The sequence below is a fragment of the Nyctereutes procyonoides genome, unplaced genomic scaffold (assembly GCF_905146905.1).
Source record: "Nyctereutes procyonoides isolate TBG_1078 unplaced genomic scaffold, NYPRO_anot_genome, whole genome shotgun sequence".
Taxonomy (NCBI): Eukaryota; Metazoa; Chordata; class Mammalia; order Carnivora; family Canidae; genus Nyctereutes; species Nyctereutes procyonoides.
The window spans coordinates 7,040,824-7,064,835 of record NW_026575148.1 but is presented as its reverse complement, the minus strand read 5'-3'; the positions used below and the strand labels follow the sequence as shown (position 1 = coordinate 7,064,835).

General features: G+C 35.1%; 2 protein-coding genes and 1 pseudogene across 4 annotated transcripts in view; 2 read left to right on the top strand and 1 right to left on the bottom strand.

Moving 5' to 3' along the window:
- SKIC3 (SKI3 subunit of superkiller complex) overlaps window positions 1-24,012 on the top strand; it is a 79,074-nt gene that overhangs the window by 6,574 nt on the left and 48,488 nt on the right. For all 3 annotated transcript variants that reach the window (XM_055312832.1, XM_055312831.1, XM_055312833.1), the window contains 13 exons: window positions 432-498; window positions 1,183-1,226; window positions 2,362-2,520; window positions 3,943-4,033; window positions 7,693-7,836; window positions 9,144-9,235; window positions 9,665-9,740; window positions 10,280-10,420; window positions 12,574-12,672; window positions 12,775-12,883; window positions 18,577-18,717; window positions 20,532-20,633; window positions 22,407-22,546. In XM_055312832.1, coding sequence (XP_055168807.1) covers window positions 3,944-4,033; window positions 7,693-7,836; window positions 9,144-9,235; window positions 9,665-9,740; window positions 10,280-10,420; window positions 12,574-12,672; window positions 12,775-12,883; window positions 18,577-18,717; window positions 20,532-20,633; window positions 22,407-22,546 — 1,134 coding nt within the window. In that variant the 5' untranslated portion in view covers window positions 432-498; window positions 1,183-1,226; window positions 2,362-2,520; window position 3,943. The remainder of the gene's footprint in view (window positions 1-431; window positions 499-1,182; window positions 1,227-2,361; window positions 2,521-3,942; window positions 4,034-7,692; window positions 7,837-9,143; window positions 9,236-9,664; window positions 9,741-10,279; window positions 10,421-12,573; window positions 12,673-12,774; window positions 12,884-18,576; window positions 18,718-20,531; window positions 20,634-22,406; window positions 22,547-24,012) is intronic.
- LOC129501657 (peptidyl-prolyl cis-trans isomerase FKBP1A-like) lies at window positions 5,522-6,006 on the bottom strand (annotated as a pseudogene).
- Window positions 20,708-21,739, top strand: LOC129501655 (proteasome subunit alpha type-3-like). The gene has a single exon (XM_055312834.1). The coding sequence runs from the start codon at window positions 20,816-20,818 to the stop codon at window positions 21,578-21,580; it is 765 nt and encodes a 254-aa protein (XP_055168809.1). The 5' UTR covers window positions 20,708-20,815; the 3' UTR covers window positions 21,581-21,739.

Sequence of the window (24,012 nt, the reverse complement as noted above, 5' to 3'; positions counted from 1 at the left end):
GGCAACATTTTACATATTTATAATTCTTTTTATGGCTTAAATCAGGTTCACTTTAGTGTAGTGAGGCCGCAAATAGGGAGTAAATGCGTACTGTTGATTGTCCTCAATTCAAAATAAAGTAGCATAGGAATAGTTGATTCTCTTTTTTGGCTGATTTTTTTAATTGAAGTTCATGTATTTTGAGTTTCTGGAATTTTTTTGAAAAATTTTCTGATTGCTTATGAAAGTTCCTTTTACCACCTGAGGCTGTGGAAACAGACCAATTCAAAAATTTTGGGAAAGAAAAAAGATGAGAAATCATACCTAATTATTACTTATGCTTTGAATTATGAATTGGGAAAATTAAACCTGAATCTGATGTGTTAAAAAATTCAGTCTTGAGCTTTGTATCATGCTTTTTATGTGCCTGTCTCATATTTTGCTTAATTTAGATGGATAATGGTTAAGGAACAATCTGAAATTCAATCCAAAAAGAAGATAGAAGGTAACTGGTAAAAGGTAAGTGACTAGAATGCTAAATAAGAGGTAATTGGAGTCTGTCTTTACATAGTAATTGTTTTTAGCCAATTCATTTCAGAAAAAGAGTATTATGATGTAGGTTGTTATTTCCAGACTATAGGTCATAAAAAGTTTAGACTTTTGTCTAAACCGTCTTTAGATTTTGTTATTAGATTTAAAAGTACATGTTTTTGCTTTTCTGTAATTAACTTCCATTGTCATTATTATTATTTTTTATTATTATTATTTTTGCTTTGTGGAGTCTGTATCTGCACTATGGAAAGTAGCTTAAGGTTCTGTGGCTTTACCTGGGGTGTGTAGGACATAGTAATTCATTCACCTACATATTTATTTTTGAGATTTATCATTTCGGCATGTTTGTCACTTTTTTCAGTGCAGTTGTTGCTACTTTTTATGCTTGATACATGTTGAATAATAACCCTTTTGATTTGATAGTAGCAAACCCTTTCACTGAGTTGAGAATGTGCAAAATGAATGCTCTTGTTGAAAAAGAATGACTTGAAATTGAGGAGAAAAAAACAGAGATTTTCAGGGGAAAGCGGGTGGGGCTGTGGAAGAACATTAAAGACGCTTGTAAAAGAGCTAGATTTTTCTTTGAAATGTTGGAAATGCTTGCCATGGAGGGAAGTGTCCCAAATAAAGGTATATCATTTTTGTTCATAGGTTTTTGCTTTGTGAAAGGAAGGGAGTTCGACAATACCTTGTGGGTGAGTACTTAAGAAAGTTTTGTTTAGAAAATGAACGATTGAGCCTCTTTTTTTCTCCACTTCATCTCCCAAAACTTGGAAGAAGTTTTTAGGGCTAGAAAGGGGCAGATTATTTTGTCTTTTCAAAAATTAGTCCCTTAATACTGATCTGTATCCGTATATCTATATTGTCTATATCTGTATCTGTATATTTCTCTCTATACAAATGTTAGGTGAAGAGAGAGGGCCTCAATGCTAGCATATTATGCTAAATGCCAAATCAAATGAAGAAGGGATAGGAAGAGAAGAATAGAAGATTCCACTGCAGCAAGGGTAATCATCATTACATACAAAGATATAGGGATATGGAAAGGTGTTGAACGTTAGTTGGTTACCAAGGGAATAGCAGAGTTTGTCTATTGTGGTCTTTAAAAATGCCGCATGTAGAGACATTTAACAGCTCTGTTTTTGCTGCTGTATATAAGTCTACACTTGTCCATCTGTCTGACTTTTAAAGCGTTTTGTAGTCTAGTGTTCTACTTTATCCATTGAGCCTCATTTTCTTCTGTTCTTCAGCAAGTCCCATCTGCTCTACGGAGCCCAGTTTTTCATTGTGTCCTACACATGCCACGTTCATTCCTGTTTCTCTGACTTGGCCAATGCAATTGCTTCTGACTGGAGCAATTTTCCTTCTTCCCTCCATTCTTAAAATCCTGTCTTCTTGGTATCCCTTCATTCACACCACACTTCTTTCCTTCTTTGAACTCCTCTTGCAGTTGTACTCATCCTTAGTTCAGTGTTCGATTCTCTAATGACTCCTATGTCTTAGGTTTGGTTTAGGTTATATTCTTCAGAGCAGGAGCATTTCCTATTTCTATTGTGTCATATGTAGTGCATGGCTTGGGGTTGCATGTAGGGTTAGTGGTGGCTGATCTGGCTTGTTTGAATGTGCTTCCACTTCAATGCTGGGTGATAGAAGAGATGGTGATCTTTCTTCTCACAAAATTGATTTTTTTCTGTTTGTTTTTGCGTGGTCTTATCTTGATACTGTTTTTGTTCTTTTTTTGACTTAATTTTTTCCCCTTGGATGTCTTTTCTTAACCTTTTCTATTGGTCCAAATTAGCAATTATCATCATTGATTGCTCTTCTTTTTAGTCTGCGGATTTATCTGCCCAAGATAACTTTGATGTGAGAAGATTTAATGTGAAATCAGCATTGAAATTTGTTGCCTGTTCCAGTCAAAGTTTGTAGGCTTCAAAAAATACCAAAAAATCCTGAAGTTGGTACCTATAATTTTTACCAAGATAATTTCAGGTAAGAGAACAGTTTCTAAAATAAGAGCATATGAACTATGCAGCTTTAATTGCATAACTAATGTAAATAGGCAAAAAGTTATTTTTCTGCCTATTTAAGGAATCTGGTATAGCTGCAGATAAATTTATTTTATATGTTAATTTTTGTATTATTATTATTATTATTTTTAAATTTTTGTATTATTTTGAATCTAACATTCTTTAAGTCCAAAGGCTTGGGTTTTTTGTTTGTTTTTGTTTTAATTTCATTCTTTCTTAAACTTCTTTGATCTGCACTTGTACCTCAGCCTCTCTGGGTGTAAAGGACGTCAGTATACCATGTCAGCAAGCCATCTTCTTGGTTCATTTTGCTGCTGTGAACATCTGCAATCTGTAATGGATTAATATTTACCCAGCTTTGTTTCCTGATGAGATTAGAGTTCAGTGGAGTTGTCAAAAAATATAAATTTCTTTTTTTCAACATTGAGTTGTGATTGAATTTGACTTTTCTACTGGTAAATCAGAATAAGTTATAAAATCTTAAGATATGTTAGTTTATTTAAAATTAAATTAACGTAGCTTATAAATTGAAAAAATACTTTGTCTCCCAATTGAAATATCTTTTTATGGTTGAAATTAGTGCATAATACTCTACCGTATTCATCACCTTCATTTAAGTGTGACTATTGCATTTATTTCTCTTCAAAGAATATTATATTGCTATAACTTGACAGTAACCCTTACTGTGAAGAAAGTTAGTATCTTGATTTATATTTTATAGAAACTAGCATAAAACAAAATGGTTTCTTACACTCTTACATCATAGTTACTGAAATTAAGTTGTGTTAGTGTTTCTACTTTGTGATTTGGGCTTATTCTACTAAATCTTAGTGTGGAATTAGGTTGAGATTGATATGTGTTTTGGGTCCTGGCCATTAGATCATCCTAGTTTTAGCCTACTATATAAAGAATGAGTATAACTCAAATACAGCTAAAATTTCAACAGATATTTATTAATGTATGCAATTTGTTAGATACTAGGTGCTGATAACACAGCAGTACATAACAACCACAGACAAAAATCCCCACCTACATGACAGATTTTGGTGGGTTTAGTGAACAGATAATAAAATAAGTAAAATCTGTAGTGTATGAGACACTAAATGTTAGGGAGGGAGTTAAGTGAATATTGTGTAGTTGGGTGTGGAGGGGGAAGAAGAGTTGAAATTTTATGTAATGTAGCCAGCCAAAGTTTCACTGAGCAAGTAACATTTGAGTAAAAATCTGAAGAGGTGAGGGACAGTGCTATTAGGGACTTTAGATTGGAAAGAATGTTCCAGATAGAAGGAATTACATGTGTGTTTTCAGCTAGTTAATTAAGTTTGTTGAAACTTTTATAATTAGGTAGGTATTGTAGGTTCACTCAGGCTTTTTATTTCCACAGAATGTCCAGCAAGGAAGTAAAGACTGCTCTAAAAAGTGCTAGAGATGCTATCAGAAACAAAGAATACAAAGAAGCTTTGAAACATTGTAAGGTAACTGACATATTTTTTTTTAATTCCATGGTAGAAGTATGTTACCCATTTATAAGCATTATGGATTTGTAATATGTGTATTATTTATTTCCTAAACATAGCAAAACTGGTTAGGTTGTTTAGTAGACCATTAGAGTGGTGTGCTAAGATAAATTACTTTGACCATGCTCAAAGTTACATTCTTAAAACCAGAGTATCTCATAGGTATGTTTTGATGGGTTAATATGGAACATTGTTGTATCATAAAGTTTTCATTCTTTAATGGCATGTTGATACTGTAATTCTTTTTTTTTTTTTTTTTTTTTGAGAAAAGCCAGCATAAAGCACTTTTATTGCAATAATAAAACTTGAAACTCATACATAGTGCGGGCAGGTGGGGGTGGGGGATAGGCAGCAATAATTTCTCTCACCAAATCACTACACAGGACAGCAAAGGGGTGAAAGGGGGAGGAGGAAAAGCCAGGAAACTCTGAGATCAGCCGGGGGAGCTGAACATCAAAAACCAGGAGATGCTGAAGCTCTGATGACCAGCATCATTTTCTCAAGACAACACTCAAGGGTTTGTCATGATGGCTGGGCTTTCATCGGGTGTTATGTGTCTACAAACAGCACCTTCAATTTAAACTTTCAATTAAAGTTCTTAAAATTTGGAAAGTGGAGCTCAAATAGTTATGAGATTACAAAAGTCCTGAATATCCGTTAGAAAAACCACAGGATGGAAAAAAAACAAAACAAAACAAAGAGCCAGGCCATGAAGAAGGCTTCAGAAGTCCCTGCTGGCCTAGGGACAGATACCTGTAGTGTCCAATATCGCAGTGAGAACAATCTGCTTCCAAAAGGCAGAGGGTTTATGGCGGGGGGGAGAAGGGGAGGGGTAGTGGAGGCAGAGGCTCTCCCCCTCCCCACTTCAGTTTCAGGTAGGGCTTTATTTTTTTATTTTTTAAAAGATTTTATTTATTTATTCATGAGAGACATAGAGAGAGAGGTAGAGACACAGGCTGAGGGAGAAGCAGGCTCCGTGTCGGAAACCTAATGTGGGACTTGATCTCAGGACCCCAAGATCATGACCTGAGCTGAAGGCAGATGCTTAACCTCTGAGCCACCCAGGCGTCCCTCAGGTAGGGCTTTAATTCAACCCAAGGACATCTCTCAACTGGGAGAGTTACTTCGGCCCTCAACAGTGCCTCAAATCTGCTATGGCTTTTGCAGCGCAGCAGCAAGAATGTTTAATATATAATAGATAAACATTTCATCCGAAAAAAAAATAGAATAAAGATTCTTGTAATCCCCCCCCCCGCAACATCAATTCCTATTCTAAAGTTAACCCATGACTTGTGCTGTTAATACTTGAGTAATACCTAAGTGGAAACCTACATCCAAAAGACTGAAACTGAACCTTCACCCCAAAATGAAGACGAAATCAAATGAATAACTTGAGGTTTATGGCATATAGTTTAGGTCAACACACACACAAGGAGAAAGGGAAAGAGCAAAGCTGGGTGACAGAACACATTCAGTCGGGGTCAATGTTTATACAAAGAGTGTAGTGGAACATCAGGAAAAGCTCCATACAGACTAGCGTGTGCGCATCTGGAGGCGCCACATCCCTCCATGGCACATCCAAGAACGGGGAGCTCAGGGAGAAAGCCATTCCTGTCATTCCAGTTTCAGAAGCTCCATGTCAAAGACGAGAGTAGCATTTGGTGGGATGATGCCTGGGTGCCCAGTAGCACCGTAGGCGTAGTCTGGGGAGATAGTTTGGCTCTCTGACCCACACTCATCTGGGCAACCCCTTCTTCCCAGCCTCAGATCACCTCCTGCTTGCCTAGCATAAACTTAAAAGGGCTTGTTTCTGTCCCGGGAGGAATCAAATTTCTTTCCATCTTCAAGCATCCCCGTGTAGTGCAGGTCTGACCGCGCTTCGGGAAGGTGCGTCTGTCTCCGGGGGAGATGGTCTCCACCTGCACTCCCATGGCGGCGGCGGCAGCGGCGGGTGGGCGGTGGGCGGCGTGGACTGATGGCGGACCTGGCAGTGCATCCCGGGCTCTGCCTCGGCTCTCGGCGCCTCGCCTTGCCTGCCTGTAATTCTATTTTTTGTGAATGGGGACTTAGGATTCTAAAGCTCCTCTGTATGGTGCTGGGGGGAATGTACCTGTCCAGAGAAAGAGATTGAATGTGCAGAAGAGAGAGGGAAATGGTAGGAGTGAAGTCCTGGAGAAGATGAGAGAGGATGGGATCCTGAGCTTGAGAGGGAGATCTTTGATACTTTTTCCATCTTAGCAGAGGGGATGATAGATGTAAATCTATGTACTGTCAGATTTGTAGATTTGAGGGTAGGAAGAGATGAATGTCCCTCTCTGATATCTTCTATTTTCTTAGTGAAGTATAAGCTGAGAGTGGAAGAAGACTTGTATAGGAGGTTTGAGATGAAAGAAGGTATGAGGTAGTTGTTATTTATTGGGAAAACAAACTTACTAGTAAGAATTGAAAGGATTGTCAAGCCCTAATGAATGTCCATTTGAAGTTCCATGTTATTGAAGTGTAATCACTGAACTGAGTTACATTTTTTCCCCCTTCATGTTCAGCTTCTCAAGCTTAGAAATGAGTGTGCTGGGGTTCAAGTATGGATGTTGAGAAAGATGATGGGGAAGATAGTCCAAGGAATTGAGGATGTTTGCAAGGGAGAGAGGACAACTGTTGGGTCAGTGGACACTAAGTTGGGAAAAGAGGGATGAGAATTGAGAAGTGAGGTGATAATGGAATAAGAGGCGTCAACTAATTGGACATAATAGAGTTTAAAGAATTGTCAGCTTTGGTGGTTACCTCATTGTTAGTTTTTGTGCTATAGGTTGGTGACAGATTGCTAGAAGAATCATGTGGATGCATAGAAAGAAATATAATAATCTGACTGTCTCAACTGATGGAAATATTCTTATTTTCCCTAGAATATGTAAAATCTTAAGAACTAATTTCATTTTAGCTCCTAGTTTTGTTTTCTGTCACTAGCACATCTTTGTTTTCTGTTTCAAACTCTTACCTTAGCAAATAGCTGAAAGCTATTTCTGAAAGCCGTAGCTCTACATATAATTTTTATTCTCGTTGACAGGTGGTATTTAAACATTCTTTGCCACTGTTTATTTCAAGTTTATTTGGTATAGTCATATTGGGGTCAGTGTACTTTCCTACCTTATTATTTCACTGAAAAATCCCTCAAATAGTGGGAAATGTTATCATAGTGAAGGAAAATGTGAGAGTTGGTTAGGGTGAAATGATATGGAAATCAGTTTTATGACTTGACCAGTGACAGTGTGGAGTGGAGGCAGGCAGGATGAATGGGTAGTATGAATAGTCTTAGTCTTCTTTTTATACATCATATTTTCAAGGAGCACAGGGAGGCATTTGATGGAGGCATCAAGATTACCTGGGCAGCTTTTAAAAATATGTTGCATATTTTAGACTCCTTACAATTACGGAGCCGGTCCCAACTCCTCCTCTCCTTGAAAAAACTGAAGACCTGAGAGGTTAAGTGGCGTTCTTAAGATTGCCCAAGTAGTGGCAGACCCAGTTTTCCTGACATTCAAGTAGGCAATCTTTTAGTTATTGTTTGTCCATTAGCTTCTAAAATTTAATGATCTGCTCTTTTAATTTTTCTTAATCAGACCGTTTTAAAACAAGAGAAAAATAACTATAATGCCTGGGTTTTTATTGGTGTTGCTGCAGCCGAGTTAGAACAACCTGATCAGGCCCAGGGTGCCTATAAGAAAGCTGCTGAACTAGAGCCAGACCAATTACTGGCTTGGCAGGTATGTAGAATTTTTTTTTGCTATGTTATGGTAAAGAATTTTTCATCCCATTTTTAAAAATATAGGTAACAGCTTTCAAAAAAACATTTAAACCGTTATTTATCCCACAGAAGAAAAAAATTTTAAATCTATTGGTCTTCTAAACCTGAACATTAATTTAAAACAAAAAGGATAAAAAAAAAAACAAAAAAAAAATAAAACAAAAAGGATGCCAAAGATGCTATTTAACATTATTTTGACATCCAACCCAATGGATTATTTACAAAGGTGAGGATTGGAATTGAAATATGATTATATAAATCTCTAATTTAATTATGTGTACATATGAAAGATATATCAAGAATATTATTTATGCTTGTTTCAGGAAAAGAAATGTATATTAATATGTTTTCTAAAAGTTAAATATAAAAAATTTGCAATTCTGTATATTTGAGTACAAGTAAAATTCTTTTTTCTTATTTAATGGTCTTCATGTTTTTCGTTGGTTCTCCAGTGTTTTCATATTTAATAAGACTGTTTAATATCTGTCATATTTTAGAAAATGATTAACAGGTATTAGACTGGGGAGAACATGAACCTGTTTATCTCACATTTATGTGAACAGGGACATGAGTGGGGGTATCTGGTCACACACTTAGATGCCTGCTTTTTTTATGTATTGATTGATCTTTCTTTGAAGCAACGATGACAGTTTCCACAAATTACTTGTGTTTTTTTTTCCTTGACTGTATAAAAGTAGTGTCATATAGTAATGTCTTAAGAGTTAAGATTATGTGATCATTACAAAATATTTTTTGTTGTGAAACACTTCAAATATATTTTCAAAGCTTTTTAAAAAGATTTATTTATCTGAGACAGAGAGTACAGGTATGCATGCACAAGCAGAGGAGGGACTTGGGGAGAAGAGAGAATCCTCAAGCAGACTCCCTGCTGAGCACGGAGCCTGACACAGTGTCCAATCCCAGTGCCCTGAGCTGAAATCAAAAGTCGGACACTTAAGTGACTGAGCCACCTAGATGCCCCATTTCAAATATATTTTCAGAAATAAAGAGAATAGTATAATGAGCTCCTCTGGCTGTTACCTAGCTTCCATAAAAATCCACACGTGGCCGGTGTTTTTTCATCTATACTGTCATCTACTTTCTCCCACCCCTAATTACTTGGAGGTGAATCCCATATTATTTTATTTGTAAATTATAATTTTCTTTATCATAAATAACCTTTATAGATCGTCACTGTATTTAGCAAAATGAATGTGAGAGCATTAGATGTTTTGAAAGAATAATCTCTACTGTTTCCTATTTTAGGGGTTAGCAAGCTTGTATGAGAAATGTAATCACATAAATGCTAAGGATGACTTACCTGGTGTTTACCAGAAGCTCTTGGATCTTTATGAAAGGTAATCATTTTGGGGGGAAGGGCAAGTGTCTTTAAAAGCTTTAATTAGAATAAACTGATTAAAACTTACATAGAAGTACTCCAAACATTTACTGGGAATTGAGAAGCATTTTTATACTGTTGTTATAGAATCTTTTGATTGTGATTGAAACAGAATCAAAACACTATTAGATGATTGACTAATTTGGGAACTTTGATATAATTTTCAGTTAAGATAATGGAAGATATTATTTCTTAAAGCTTTTCTTTTTTAATGAGAGGCTCATTTTATAAAATTTTCCTGTGGTATGAAAGAGGATATGTTCTAATTTAAAGTAGTACCTGACAGTAGTATTATTGGGATATTTTAATTTTAGTATCTTAAGCCCTTGGTTGTTTTCATTAATCAGATTCAAAATCCTTTTTTTTTTTTTTAATTTTTTATTCTAAGTGTTGACAAACAGAAGTGGTGCGATGTCTGTAAGAAACTTGTGGACCTATATTACCAAGAAAAGAAACATGTAGAGGTTGGTTAATGATTTGGTGGGTTAGTAGACTTCTTTTAATAAAACCATTATTAGAAAAAAACTTTTGGCTTTAGAAAAAATTTAAAAAACTAATATGTAGTATGATATTAAAAGAATCTAGAGAGATATTATAAATTATACTGTTTTGAAACTAAATTAAAATTCGAGTTTTAGTTATTCTAATTTCCAAACCTTTTGAAACTGGGCAGGGATAAATAAAGAAGTAAAAGCATCATCTGTAGAACTTAGTGGCACATTTGTGGTGCATCTGTAGCTGATGCTGTAAGTTATGAGGATTGGGGCATATAGTCATTATTCCTGTTTCCACTCTCATATCTTTGTTGTACTTCTAATATTAGAGGTGTGTGGATTTGCCCAGTCACTTCATTTCCTGTGGAGTTCATAACAGAAGAAGTTTATGCTGTTGCTATTTTTTATGTATTAGCAGATGAAAAATATTTTATTTGTAGATTATATTTCTTTAATTGGCATTTTTGATATTTAAGATAAAAAAATCATTAAGATCTTCTTCTTGATAGGTGGCCCGAACATGGCACAAATTGATAAAGACACGGCAGGAGGAAGGTGCAGACAACCAAGAGCTTCAGCAGCTATGGAGGAAATTGACTCAGTTGCTGGCTGAGAGTACTGAGGATCAGAATAATGAGACCCAGCAATTGGTATTGACTTGTTTATTCCCTACAGTTTATATCATGGAATTTGATCATTTAATTGAATTTAGCAATTGGAAACATAATGGTGTAATATAGAAAAGTACTGTTATGTCAAAATTGATTTTTTATAAGTGTTCAATTTTAAATTCATAGGGGTTCTTGCTGATTCAGTCAGAATTATTGGCCTATAGTCTGATATTAAATCTGGACAGAGTGGAATTGGTATTCAGAGTATCACAACTTACTTCCTTCTGTTCATAAGAATCCACGGTAAATCAATTATTTAATCACTGTGAAAAAGAAACTAACATTGTTTTTTACAAAACTGCTGTAATTTATAAAAAGTTATACTTTCTTTATGAAGTAAGAGTACTAAATTACTTTGAGGTTTAGCAACTCAAAGTATTTTGTTTAAAGTATTTACTTAGGGTACTTATATCTAGAAATATTCCATTTTAGTGTATAGATTTTTAAGTAATTAAAAATAATTTTTAAAAAGCCTAAAATATTCCATTGATTTTGAACTGTAACTGAAAAATATCTCCATTCTACTTTTATATTTTTAAGTTTAAAAGTAAACTTAATTTCTTATTATATAGTAAATGGCCTTTCAGTGTATACTTTTAAAATTGAATGGACTTTTTAAACGTAAGCAATTATAGACTGTATATAGGATGGGAAGTTCGTTTCTTCATATGTTCATTCATTCACTCAATTCCTTTTTTCAGAAAATATTTATTTTATAGAATCTCCTATATATGTCAAGCAGAGTCCTAAATGCTGGAAATAAAAATAGAAGAATATGATTTGCATTTGTTTGTGTGTTGGTTTATCTGTGTATAGATTTAGTTGTGAGAAAAAAATTGAGCAGTGGCAAAATTAGGTGATTTACAAACTTCTCTTAAGTCATATCTTCATATTATGAGTTCATTATTTTCCTGGGAAAAGTATGGGTTACCAGAATATCAAACATATACCAAATACCAAAATAAGTCAAATTTCAAAAAAATTATGTGTACTATCTCCTTCATGAAAGAGAACTAATTATGCTTGTCATTTTAAGAATTTATTTTTAACTGTTAAAAATAGGATAAGAGGATATTGGGGATGGGATTATTTTCATCTTGAATTCTAATGATAATTTTGCTTTCTTTGTGTTCAGAAAAAAATATCACCTGTTTTCTAGATGGGTTAATTTCATTACTATTTTTTGAAACCTCTTATGATAAACCGCATTTTAGGCTTCCTTTTTTGCAAAATCTGGCTTTATCAGAGGAGTTAAATTTTCCTTATTTATGTAGACTTTCTACCATATTTCACAAAGAAATTTGGAGATAGTGAACTCTATTATGAGTTTTCATTTTAAAGTCATGGAGCCCCTGGATGACCCAGGAATTTAAATGTAGGGCTTTATGATCCCAGCTAAGGTCTTGACATCAGGATCTTGAGTTCAAGTCCCATTGGGCGTTCCAGCCAACTTTAAAATAAATAAATAAATAAAATAATGTCATGGAAATTTGTTTAAAAAAAAGGTAGAACTTAAGTAACTAAATAAATGGTATCCTTTAAAGTGCTTGGACTGGGTTCTAGTATTGCTGTTCTTCAAAACATAATTAGGAAGCTTCTTTTGGAATTTTCTTCAATGTCATTTAGTAATACTGGATAAGAAGTGATTTTATTATACTTTAGTCATATTTCTGGTTTTCTTTTGATAAAAGTATAACTTAACAAATTTATTTTTTTAAGATTGAAGATTTGCTACCATTGAAAATGTTCCAAAGAACATGCTGGTGATTTCAATAGAGGTGTTTTAAAAATGATCTGAGGAGTAGTAGTCACACTGATATATAAATAAGACTATATCTCTCCAGTTGACTTACAAAAATATTTTCTTAACTTCATGATGCTAATTTATAGTTATTTCTCATTAGTTCAGTTCAGTCTCCTAGCCTGTTGGAGTTAGATTATTCCAAAACTTGCATAGACATTTTTTTCCTCATTGAAATTGTCAGGGCCAGATAATATATAGTATAGTAAAATATGAGACAATAAAATAAATACATTTGTAGTTAGTTAGTTGAGGTGGTATATTCTAAGTCTTATACATTCAATTATTTATTACATTTGTCCTTTTCAGTATGATATCTTTTTTATTTCAGCTTTTAACGGCTTTTGAGAATGCACTGGGCTTATCAGATAAGATTCCTAGTGAAGATCACCAAGTACTTTATAGACATTTTATTCACTGTTTATCCAAAGTAAGTTGATTTAAAAAATCTCTAATGTGACTTTTATATTCTAATTAGGAAAGTGTTCACAAGTGTATTTTACTTAGTTTATTTTACTTTTATATTTTCAAGTTTCCTCATGAGACTGCTAGGTTGAAGAAGGCCTGTGAAGGAATGATAAACATCTATCCCACTGTACAATATCCATTAGAAGTGCTTTGTTTGCATTTAATTGAATCAGGTAATTTCTTCCCTATTGTGTGTTTTAGAAATGTGTGAACATATGGGAGTGATGTTGCTATCAATCAAAAATTATTTCAGAGCTTACCCTGTGTAAGGTATTATTTGAATATTTCTGGACATAAAAGGAAGTGTAGTGTATCATCTTTGTGCATGTGAAGAGCCCAACACATGTAGGAAAGTATAGTGATACAGAGGAGTTATGAATTATTGAATTCAATGAAGTCTTTTGGATGGTGGGAATTGAAGAGAGTCTTAAATTTTCCATAGAGGTAAATGGGAGAAAGTGAAAGGTACGCTAGATGGCATGAACAGATATAGGGGCTGGGTTGCAATTTTTAGGAACAGTAAAATAGTTTTATTTGTTCTAGTGGAAAGAATAAGATAGATTTTGATTGAGTGGGTTGGACTATATTGCATAGGGCTATGAATGTTGTATGTTCTCAGCGTTGATGTCATGGTCAGCGTGTCACAAGTGCATGGTTATAGCTACTATAATACTGTAAAGTAATGAAGTTTGTGATGATCTCCTTTTTTAATGAAACAGAGGAGATTCAAGTTAAAGAGTATTTCTTAGCTTATGCCTCGTGCTCTTCTTTGTGTCCTTTCTTGTGGGGGAGGAGAGAGAACTAATGACACCCAGCTTGCTGGGAGTTGCCAGAACGTGTGCCTGCGGATGTCTTGTGCCCAGGGCTGGTGTTGAGTCAGTTTACAGCAGGTTGACCCAATTGGTTTTCACACCAGCCTCTGTCCTTTTTTTGTCAGTATCTGTGCTGAATTGATTTTTGCATAATTTGACTGTCACTCCTATCCATGCGTGTATTCAGCTGATGAACACAGTTTACAGAAATGAGTCACTGAAATAGAAATAACAGTGCCAGCACCAATGTGTTAGGGATTATAAAGTTTGCAGAGCCGTACTATTTTAGTTGTTTTCATTTTGTTGCTAATTGAGTATGCACGTGGGAATGCTTTGTATGTGAAGTACCATCACAGGTTTCATAATAGAAAAATTATTGAAAACTTATGCTAGAGGTAACTGAGGGAAAATGCCTGTTGGGAAAGTATTGCCATCTGTATTGGCCCTCCTCACTTTAACTTTCTCTTCCTTCTACTACTTTCCTACCCTCTGGTGTCTGAATTAAAATTCAGAACTGTTACCTTAAATATTGAATTTTTTTTCTCTCTCCTTCCCCCCAAGTAAGAAGTAAGTAGATCCCCTTTACTTTAACTGAGTCAGAGATAGACTTGCAAGAGTACTTTTCACTAATGTGAGAGAAGAAATACTAAATGTTGTAGTGAATCAGTTTGTGAAGTATAAAGTCAAATTAATATGGTATGCAAGATAGATTATATGGAAAATAGACTAAGATTGAGTAGACTAAATGATCTTGGGAATGAATGAACTAGGACTTTGATAGTGGCAATAGAAAGTGAAAGTAAGAGAAGAATTGGAAAAAAAAAAAAACCCAAGAGATTTGTTAAGAGATAAAGGGAAGGAGAAAATAATTTTACCTTTCATGAAAAGTTGACCTAATGTGGAATGATCGTCCCTAAGAAAGTAGAGTTGTGGAGAGGAGAGGTTAGAGGACATTCAAAGGGAAATGCCCATCTGGCTTGCACATGAGAGATCAGTACTAATGGTAGACATAAGGTTTGGAAATCCCTTGCATGTAGGTCAGTGAAGTGCAGTGGATGATTTTAGAGGGTGACTAAAGAACAAAAAGCTGAAAACTGTGTCTAGGGTGTGCTGGCTAGCTTGAAGGGAAAGGGAGGGAAGGAGAAAATTAGAAAACAAAGAAGCAGAAAGATCTGATGGGAAGGTTGTGGATGTGAAACAATACAGAGGAGACAAAACATTTCAGAAAGGAGAACTGTATTGACAGATTGGGCAACAAACTTTATGATTAGGAAGTTTTTATTTAGGGTTATCTTTTCTAACCAAAGTGATTGAATCGGAACTTAGATTTTAATGACGGGAAAAGAATAGGAAGAAGTGGTTAGTAGGTATTAAAAGAAGTAACCTGGGATTTGGCTGACTGCATTCAAGGGAGAGCAGGAGGAAGCATGCAGAGGTATTGGTAGTTTAGAGGAGTAGAAGCTTTGCATTAGTGTTGCCTGGGAGGAGAGATTCAAGAAGAGAGGGCTAGTTAACATTATGACCTTTGCATTGAGGTCAAGGAGGATGAGACATAGTAAGAGACTTTAAGTATGAGGAGCATGCTTGTGAATTTTTGTGAGTTTTTTTTTTGTTGTTGTTGTTGTTTTTTCCGACAGGGAACAGTTCCAAAATTCACCTAGTTTCTTCAGATTTTAGCATGAGATCCAAACACTCCCAAGATAAATGGGCTGATTTTCATAATTGGTCTCTGGTATCTATTCCTCCCCCTTTTTCTGCTATTCCAAGTGCTATTGAGAAACTAAAGACTGGTGTTTACCCTTTTATTCTCTATTTTCTTTCGGCTATTAATGGTTTGTACTGTTCTCTCATTCTTTACGTGGTCACATGCCAAATGACACAAGAGGATACTTGAAATTTCTTTTTGAGGATTGGTTGAATGCTTTCTCAATAAACACACATATGCCTATAACATGGATTTGTTGAATAAGCGTGACTCCTATGTTAAAAAAAAACCTACAAAACTATAGAAGAAATTAAATCAACAAAGTCTGTAGAATTTTGCACATGAATTCCATATTTGACAAAGTGTTCTAATAAAGAGATATATAGCAAATGGGTTATACTGAAGGATTAGAGAGTGTCTTGGTATATATGAAAAAAATCATTCTTGGAGACGGTATTTTGCAGAATTGAAAGATAGAAAGGTTTATATCCTGGCAAAGGGGAGTAGATAGGTGAATATTTATACATGTGGTACACCAAGGGAGAGTTTTTTTTCTCTGTAGAATCATTGGTTGTAAGAATCTGTGGGGTGGAGGTGTTCAAGCTTAGGTACTTTCTAAGGTGTAAAGCATTATTCTGGGGATAGAAATTTAACAGTTAATGCCAGACAGTAGGAAGCTGTACTTAATGGTTTCTTGTTTTCTTTTCGTTGCTCCTCTACACCAAACTTTCTGTGTATGAAGAACTTGTGAAACTCTGTAAGATGTTTAAAGGCTGACGTATCCTCCCACAGCGTGCTTTAGTATAAGCAGGATTTGCTACTTCACAGCAGTTAATCACTGGGTTCTCTTCCATGGGGACAGATGTATTTCATTCTCTTTTGTCCTCCATTGCATGTTGAAACTTGAGATTCATTTTCAAAATGACTCGTTTATAAAGCTTCACATAACAAGTAGTGAATAGCTTTCACAGTTGTCAGCTGATGAAATGTTATTTCATGTTAAATGACCTTTTCAATTTATTTTATTTTGCTTTATAGTTGAAATGGGGGAGGATAAGAAAGCTTGGTTCTTCAAATACAAATATGAGAGAACTTAAGATTTTGTGCTGTGGAAATATTAGAAAATCCAGCTGAAAATAAAGAAATGAGTATATGCTGGTTTTTTTTCCCCCAAAGCTAGGTTTATTTAAAAGAATAATTCTATAGTGGTGGTCAGTTTCTTTGTGATCTCAACAATTAATTATTTTTAAAAATCACCTTTTTTTTTAAAAAAAGATTTTTTATTTATTCATGAGAGACAGAAAGAGGCAGAGACATAGGCTGAGGGAGAAGCAGGCTTTCTGTGTAGAGCCTGATGCAGGACTTGATCCCAGGACCTCGGGATCATGACCTGAGCCAAAGGCAGACACTCAACCACTAAGCAATTTAGGTGTCCCAAAAATCACCTTTTTTGTGTGTGTGTGGTAAACTTCAGGAAACAATTCTCACAGGTATTACTTGTCATCTACCTTGAATCTCTTCAGAACACCTTTTATTCTTGGGGATTTAGCATTCATCAGCCCCAAATCTAGCTTACCTTATTGACAAAATAATATTGTCAAACTTGTTTTAAAATTATTAAGTCTGGAATCTTAGAATCTTTTAGATATTAAAAAGAGCAGATTAGTTAAATGATTTTCTATTCAAAAAGAAATCATGTGTATTTCCTCTCTGTTTCTATCCTCTACATATTATTTAGCTAGTATTCTCAGTAAGAGTTAGTATGGAGAAGAGGATTGAGAATTAAAGCTTTACTATTCCTTGTCTCTACAAAGGATCAGTGATAATGTTGTTACTACTATTGATAATTTTTTGGAACACTAGAGAAAATTCCTCTAAGTGTTACTTGGTCTTTGTCATACATAGAGTATGTTTCCCAAGGATTAAGACTTTGTCTCCTCAAATCTCTTTTGGTTTCTGTAATTGTGCTCCCAGATGTTAAGGAAAATTTATCTTGTTTTAGGAGTTCTTTGTGTTCTTCTAAGCCTTTTGGAAACTATTTTCATCTACCTACCCACATTTTGTTTACTTATGTAAGTTTTTGGGTACCATGCATATGGATGATCATTGGAATGATGCATGATTGACTTTTATTTCTATCACAGGTGTGTTTTCTATTATAAGGGCAGTTTATGTAGCCAAGTTAACTCTCATGAATTATGTTTCTATGGAGTAAGATAGTTTTGACTCAGATGGATAGAAATTAAAGGTAAAATTTTAATAGCAGTTTCATTTTCTTTTTTAGAATGGTGAAGATTTTACATTTTTCATAGTAATTCTCAGTCATTACTTATTAACAGACTAAGCCTTTTGGTATGTCAATTCATAATTGTATTCTTTTAAAGGATCATTGCAGTATTTAATGAACGTCTGCTGTGTATAAAATACCATGTTTTATATAGACAATAAAGTATCAAGTGGCTTTTTCAAACAAATTTTTGTTTGTTCCCCATATTTACTGCTTCAAGTTCTAGTTTGTCTCAATTAGTTTTTAAGAATTTTTCTGTGTGATTAAGCAATTTATTAAAGTGCTGAGTACTCTTCAGTCTATTCTCAAAGCAGAAATCATATTTTCAACTTGTTTTTATGCTTTTCTGGGAATTGAAATCCTGAGACTGAGGTTAGAGAAAATGGAAATGTAACAAAGTAAATAGTGTTTTCTAAGCTAAATTATTTTACCAAAATACATTTGAAACAAATATAGGCATTGGATGATATTACATAGGCTTAGCTGTTAGCTTGTAAAGGAAAAGAAAGTTTTTGAAAGAATGCAGAAATGTACTACCAAACTTATAAACTTAAGAAAAATGTGACTAAGTTTTTGCACAGTATCTTGACACATAGCCCATCTTTTGATCATAGGATTCTGAAAGAATCCACTAGATTAGCACATGGTTGCCCAGGGAGAGAGACTGGCAAAATCACTGCCAAATAGGAAAAGAAGAGCTGGCAAGCAGGAAGCTGTGTGTGTCTTAGAGTAGTGGCGAGTAGCCGTAGGTTTCTTATTTGAAACCCTTGAATATGACTTCAGGTTCAGTTGCCTATGGGTGCAGTGTATAGAGTGATTTCTACTTCTGATATTTTAGAAGATGAAAAAACATAATTTTTAACTTATTTTTTTAAAAAACATAACTTGAAAAATATATGTTAATATTTTTTTTTATTGTTTGTTGGTCTATTTAAGTTTTGAATTCCTGGAATCAGGATATGGTGGGAGATGCGTAAGACAGCATTTGGGATTTAAGTATTTATACTTTGGCAATTGGAAATTTGGAGTATGTATGCTAGTAACTTTTCTTTTCAATTCTAGGCAGTCTTACTGATGAAGGGCAGCACTATTGTTGCAGATTAGTAGAAATGGATTCCAAAAGTGGCCTAGGCTTCATTGGTTTAGGCATTAAAGCATTACAAGACAAGAAGTATGAAGATGCTGTTAAAAACCTAACAGAAGGTAAGTATACAGTGTAGAGCATGTAACATGAGGTATATAGTTGTAACCACACTCAAGGGTATCACTGCTTGGGGTGCGTTAAATAAAACACAACCCAAGGAACGGTTGAAAGCAACACTTGTCACAGGTAAGAAGATGGGGAAATAGCCCTCAAGGCAGTGTCTCCCTGTGGGATTAGTACAGGAAGTTTTTATTTAATGTATCCTAATACAGGCAAGGATAGATAGCTGGTTTATACATTAAGAAGTATAATATATAGATATTCTCTTCCCCTGCTAAAGACCTTCCACAGGTTTCCAGCTGCCCTTAGGATAACATGCAAACTCCTTCACAAGGTTTGCAACTCTCTCGAGTCTGATTTCTTGCCTTTTTTTGCTCCCATACTTCTTTTTCAAATATAATGAATTCATATGCTGTTAATTAAGAACTTTGGTTGAGCTACTCATGCTTAATTAGCATGTCAGCATGCTAGTGCGTACATTGTATGTTCCAAAAATGGCCAAAAACCCCATCCATAGGAAAAAATCTTAGTGTTGTAATGAGTTAAAGGTAATTTCAGGATCATTCAGGTGGGCTTTGGTGCAGGCTCTCAGCATCAAAGCAGCTCAAACTGGCCCATGCAAGAGGCTATCAGGTGAAATACCTAGCAAGCCCCTGGGTAGGGACTGCTGTTCTGTTAAACAAAACACCTTCTTTCCCTGTTTTTGTCCCTTTTCTTCCTCCTTTCTGCTGATGCCTTTCAGCCCTCTGATCTGAGTAATTTCCTCTTATATCCTACATAACATAGTCAGTAGGCAGATATCTTTGGGCCTTTCTTTGAGGAATATATATTGAAGACAGAAGTGAGAAAAATACTCTGGAGTCTCCTTAGGTCTGAATACAACTCTCCCCCTCACTAATTTCAAGACTGAGAAAGCTAATTAAAATCTCTGTATTTTTTTTTTTAAAGATTTTATTGATTTATTCATGAGAGAGAGACACAGAGAGGCAGAGACACAGGCAGAGGGAAGCAGGCTCCCTGCAGGGAGCCCGATGCGGGGACTCGATCCCAGGATCCTGGGATCTCGACCTGAGCTGAAGGCAGATGCTCACCCAGGCGTCCCTGTCTCAGTGTTTTCATTTGTAAAATAAGGATAATTTTATATATGTGCGTGTGTTATACTAATATCAATAAATACATATTATATATACACACATACATTTTTTTTCCCTCGTCCTTAGGAATCTTTAACTTAATTTGTCAGGTATAATGTTTCTGGATGAACTTACGTTCAAATAGAAATGTGAATAGCAAATACAAGCTTAGAGTGGGAGGAGCATTTCCATCCATGTCTCAGCTGAAATAGCCTGAGACAAAGATCACAACTGAAATTCAGGGTAGTTCAGCAAGATGTGAGAATGATGGATGGGATTAGGAAGAGTCAAGAAAGGAGACTGGAGAGGGGCCTTGCACACTTGGGAAGGAGATTGCATGTTATCCTAAGGGCAGCCGGGAAGGAGATTGCATGTTATCCTAAGGGCAGCCAGTTCTTAAGCAGGGGAATTTCATAATTCTGTTAGTATTTGTGGAGATATTCTGGCTACAGTGTAGAGAATGAATTGGAGTGGGTGGCAAGCACTTGCTGTAATCTGGGATAAAGATGGTGCCGATAAAGGTGGTAGACAAATGGATTGGGGCATGGAATCAGGGTTGTGAATGATTATATATGAAAGGTAAGGGAGAGGAGGAGCCAGACTTGGGGAGTAGATGGTGGTGCCATTCGTCTCTGTAGATGTAGAAAGCTTGGATTTTGTGATTGCTTTTATCTTTTTAGGTTTAAAGGAAAGCCCTCTTTGCACAACTGGATGGTATCATCTGGCAGAAGCCCAAATTAAAATGCATAGATCTAAGGAAGCTGTTCTTTCATGCAATCAAGGTATTGGCATCTATAAGGGTGGCCAACCCTGTTTCTTTTCATATTAAAAGAGAAAGATAGTGGTGAAACAAAACTTACATGCTTTATTTTGTATTTTAAATTACTAATTTAAATTTCATTGATGTGGGGGGAGTCCCTTAGGCACTGGAAGGCGGTGGTGGTGTCCGGGAAGTTTCTGCACCATGAGCTCTATCGGTACCGGGTATGACCTGTCAGCCTCTACATTCTCTCCTGATGGGAGAGTTTTTCAAGTTGAATATGCTATGAAGGCTGTGGAAAACAGTAGTACAGCTGTTGGAATCAGATGTAAAGATGGTGTTGTCTTTGGGGTAGAAAAGTTAGTCCTTTCTAAACTTTATGAAGAAGGTTCCGACAAACGACTTTTTAATGTTGATCGGCATGTTGGAGTGGCAGTAGCAGGTTTGTTGGCTGATGCTCGTTCTTTAGCAGACATTGCAAGAGAAGAAGCTTCCAACTTTATATCTAATTTTGGCTGTAACATTCCATTAAAACATCTTGCAGACAAAGTGGCCATGTATGTACACGCATATACACTTTACAGTGCTGTTAGACCTTTTGGCTGCAGTTTCATGTTAGGGTCTTACAGCGTGAATGACGGTGCACAGCTCTACATGATTGACCCATCAGGAGTTTCATATGGTTATTGGGGTTGTGCTATTGGCAAAGCCGGGCAAGCTGCAAAGACAGAAATTGAAAAACTTCAGATGAAAGAAATGACCTGCCGTGATGTTAAAGAAGTTGCAAAAATAATTTACATAGTACATGATGAAGTTAAGGATAACGCTTTTGAACTAGAGCTCAGCTGCGTTGGTGAAATAACTAAAGGAAGACATGAAATTTTTCCAAAAGATATAAGGGAAGAGGCAGAGAAATATGCTAAGGAATCTTTAAAGGAAGAAGATGAATCAGATGAGGATAATATGTAACATTTACTTCAGCATCTATTTTAAATTTCTCTTATAGTCCCATGTAACTCTTTAGCCCTGTGGAGTCTTACCTACCCAGTGACCAGTTTTCATTAAACTTTTGTGTTCAAATAAACAAACAAATAAATAAATAAATACATTTCATTGTGGTTAAATAATGCCAAGTGTGGATGCATATAGTATGTTTTCTTCTAAACTAACAATGAGTATTTTTCAAAGATCCTTGCACTTGGATTTTGATAGTGTAGGCTTCTGTGGAGGTACTCTTCTTTAACAAGGAAGTTTCTGGTTCATCCAGGACTTTGGGAGTTTTTGATTCCCTTGATGTAAATAAGAGAAGTCTTAGGCACCTAGAGCCTATTTGAATGTGTTCAGATGGGTCAGGTGAGGGGTTAGGAAATCATATCAAGTGGTTCACTACTTTTGACCTAGCTGGTGGCCTCGCCTCTGAAATAGAGGAAGCAATTCACCCTGGTCCTTTTGAATTCAACTGCTTTCCCCCAATATCCCTAATTTGCTAAGTTGTTACTAATGCTTTGGCTAATCTTTGTTATGGAGCAGTTATAGATAGCCATTGTATTTCAGGATGTTCATGTTATATGTTATGTAAAGATAGATTTTAAATTTAGATCTGTTCTGTTTTAAATTCAGATACTCCCATAAAGAATTCAGGGAAGAATTTATATTTAGCTCTGAATTATTCTTCATGGATATTGCTTTGGCAATTTATTCGTATTGTAGCTCCATTTTATTATTTATCACCCTTAAAAAGAAAAAAGTGAAGTAATATGATTGTCTTTATTCAGATCTCCTTAATTTTTGTCAGCTCTGAAGAATATAGATAATCTTGGTGTGTCTGGTGGCAGTCTTCATCAGAAGAATCTTTGTCTCCGTTTGAAAGCAGAGGCTTTGATTAAACTCTCAGATTATGAATCTTCAGTGGAAGCAATTTGTACTCTTGATCAGGTAGTTCTACCAGGTTTTTCTTTTCAACTTTATTTTTTCCAGTCAACCAGGCATCAACCGCTCTCCCTTTACAAGTATTTATTTTTAAACAAATTTTGTGTTAGAGGTATGAATTCATCACATCTGCATTTTCTAAATCATTCACACACTTGGAAACTGCTAAAGTTATTTGCCTCATGGTTAAGTACTTACAATGTTCTTCATATGATGCAATTTATTTCTTAAGTATTGTTCTTCCTGTCTTTTTCTCTTTTGCCCTCTTACATTATTACTACTTGGTTATTATTAATTTGGGATCCTACAGTTTTTCCTCCAGAAAAGATTTAAAGGTTATTGATAAGAACAATGAAGGACACAGTAACTTCGTGGTAGACAGTATTGTTTATTTATTTTTTCAATTTAAGAAAACATAAGGAGATTGATGTTTAAGGAGGAACCCTGTCTTAATGTTTTTGGTTCAAACAACTTGAAAATCCCTTGCAAAAAACTAACTAGTAAATTATGAATTATAAGAATATGGTGCTTTTAAATAGCCTTTTTGTCAGAGGCTATTTTTTTAATCTAAAATTAAATTATATCACTCAGTTTATTTTGGGGTTTTGAATTTTTAAAATATCGTTGTTTAGTATGTTTCAAAGGGCTTTTGCATTTCATAATATTTCATTAAAATTAGAACAGTTGCCAGCATCCTTCAAGAACTAATATCTTAATTTCTTATTTTCTACTTGCCTTCTGCCAATAATGAAAATGAATTTTGTGTGAATGCTTTGAGGAGATCTTTCTAATCTTGTTTTTTTTTTTTTTTTTTTTTTTTGTGGAAAAATAAAGTTTCTTGGATAGCTAGTGAAGTCCAGGTCTGAAACAGAAAATGTATAGGATGAGCCCAGGATATCTTAGAATGCTAGAAAGCAAGGAAACTATAAAAACCTACTAGAATAATGTTAGAAATGTTAGAAAGACTTAGGAACTACTGTGGATTGATTATCATTGGCTAAAGGGAAGTTTGAGCACCAGTAGCTATAGCAGATGAAAGATATCAAGCATGTTTAAATTCATGTATTCAAAATGATGCAAAAAAGTCAACAAAACATCCTCAATAAATTCTTTGGAGGATGCCAAGGAACCATTTGGAAAGAATCAAAGTGTTTTTCCTGCCTTTCCTTTATGAACTGTTCCTCAGAATAATCAAATAGATAATGAGAGGAGGGAAATTTTTTTGTTGTTGAAATATTCTATCGATAAGGAAAGAAGGAATATAGAATCAGAAAATCACCATTTTGTTATCTGTAATGAATTAATAGATCTAGGCATTGAGGATCAATGGTTGCTAACATCATCAAAAGAAAGAACCATACATAACCAGGTGCATGTATGCATGAGGTATTCCTGTCAAAGCATCAAGCCTGATTCATATTAAGTGTTTAGACCTAACAACTAATTACAGAAGATATAGGGGACCAAAGGAC

Coding starts and splice junctions, on each gene's coding strand:
- LOC129501655 (XM_055312834.1), top strand. CDS start 20,816: ATGAGCTCTATCGGTACCGGGTATGACCTGTCAGCCTCTACATTCTCT.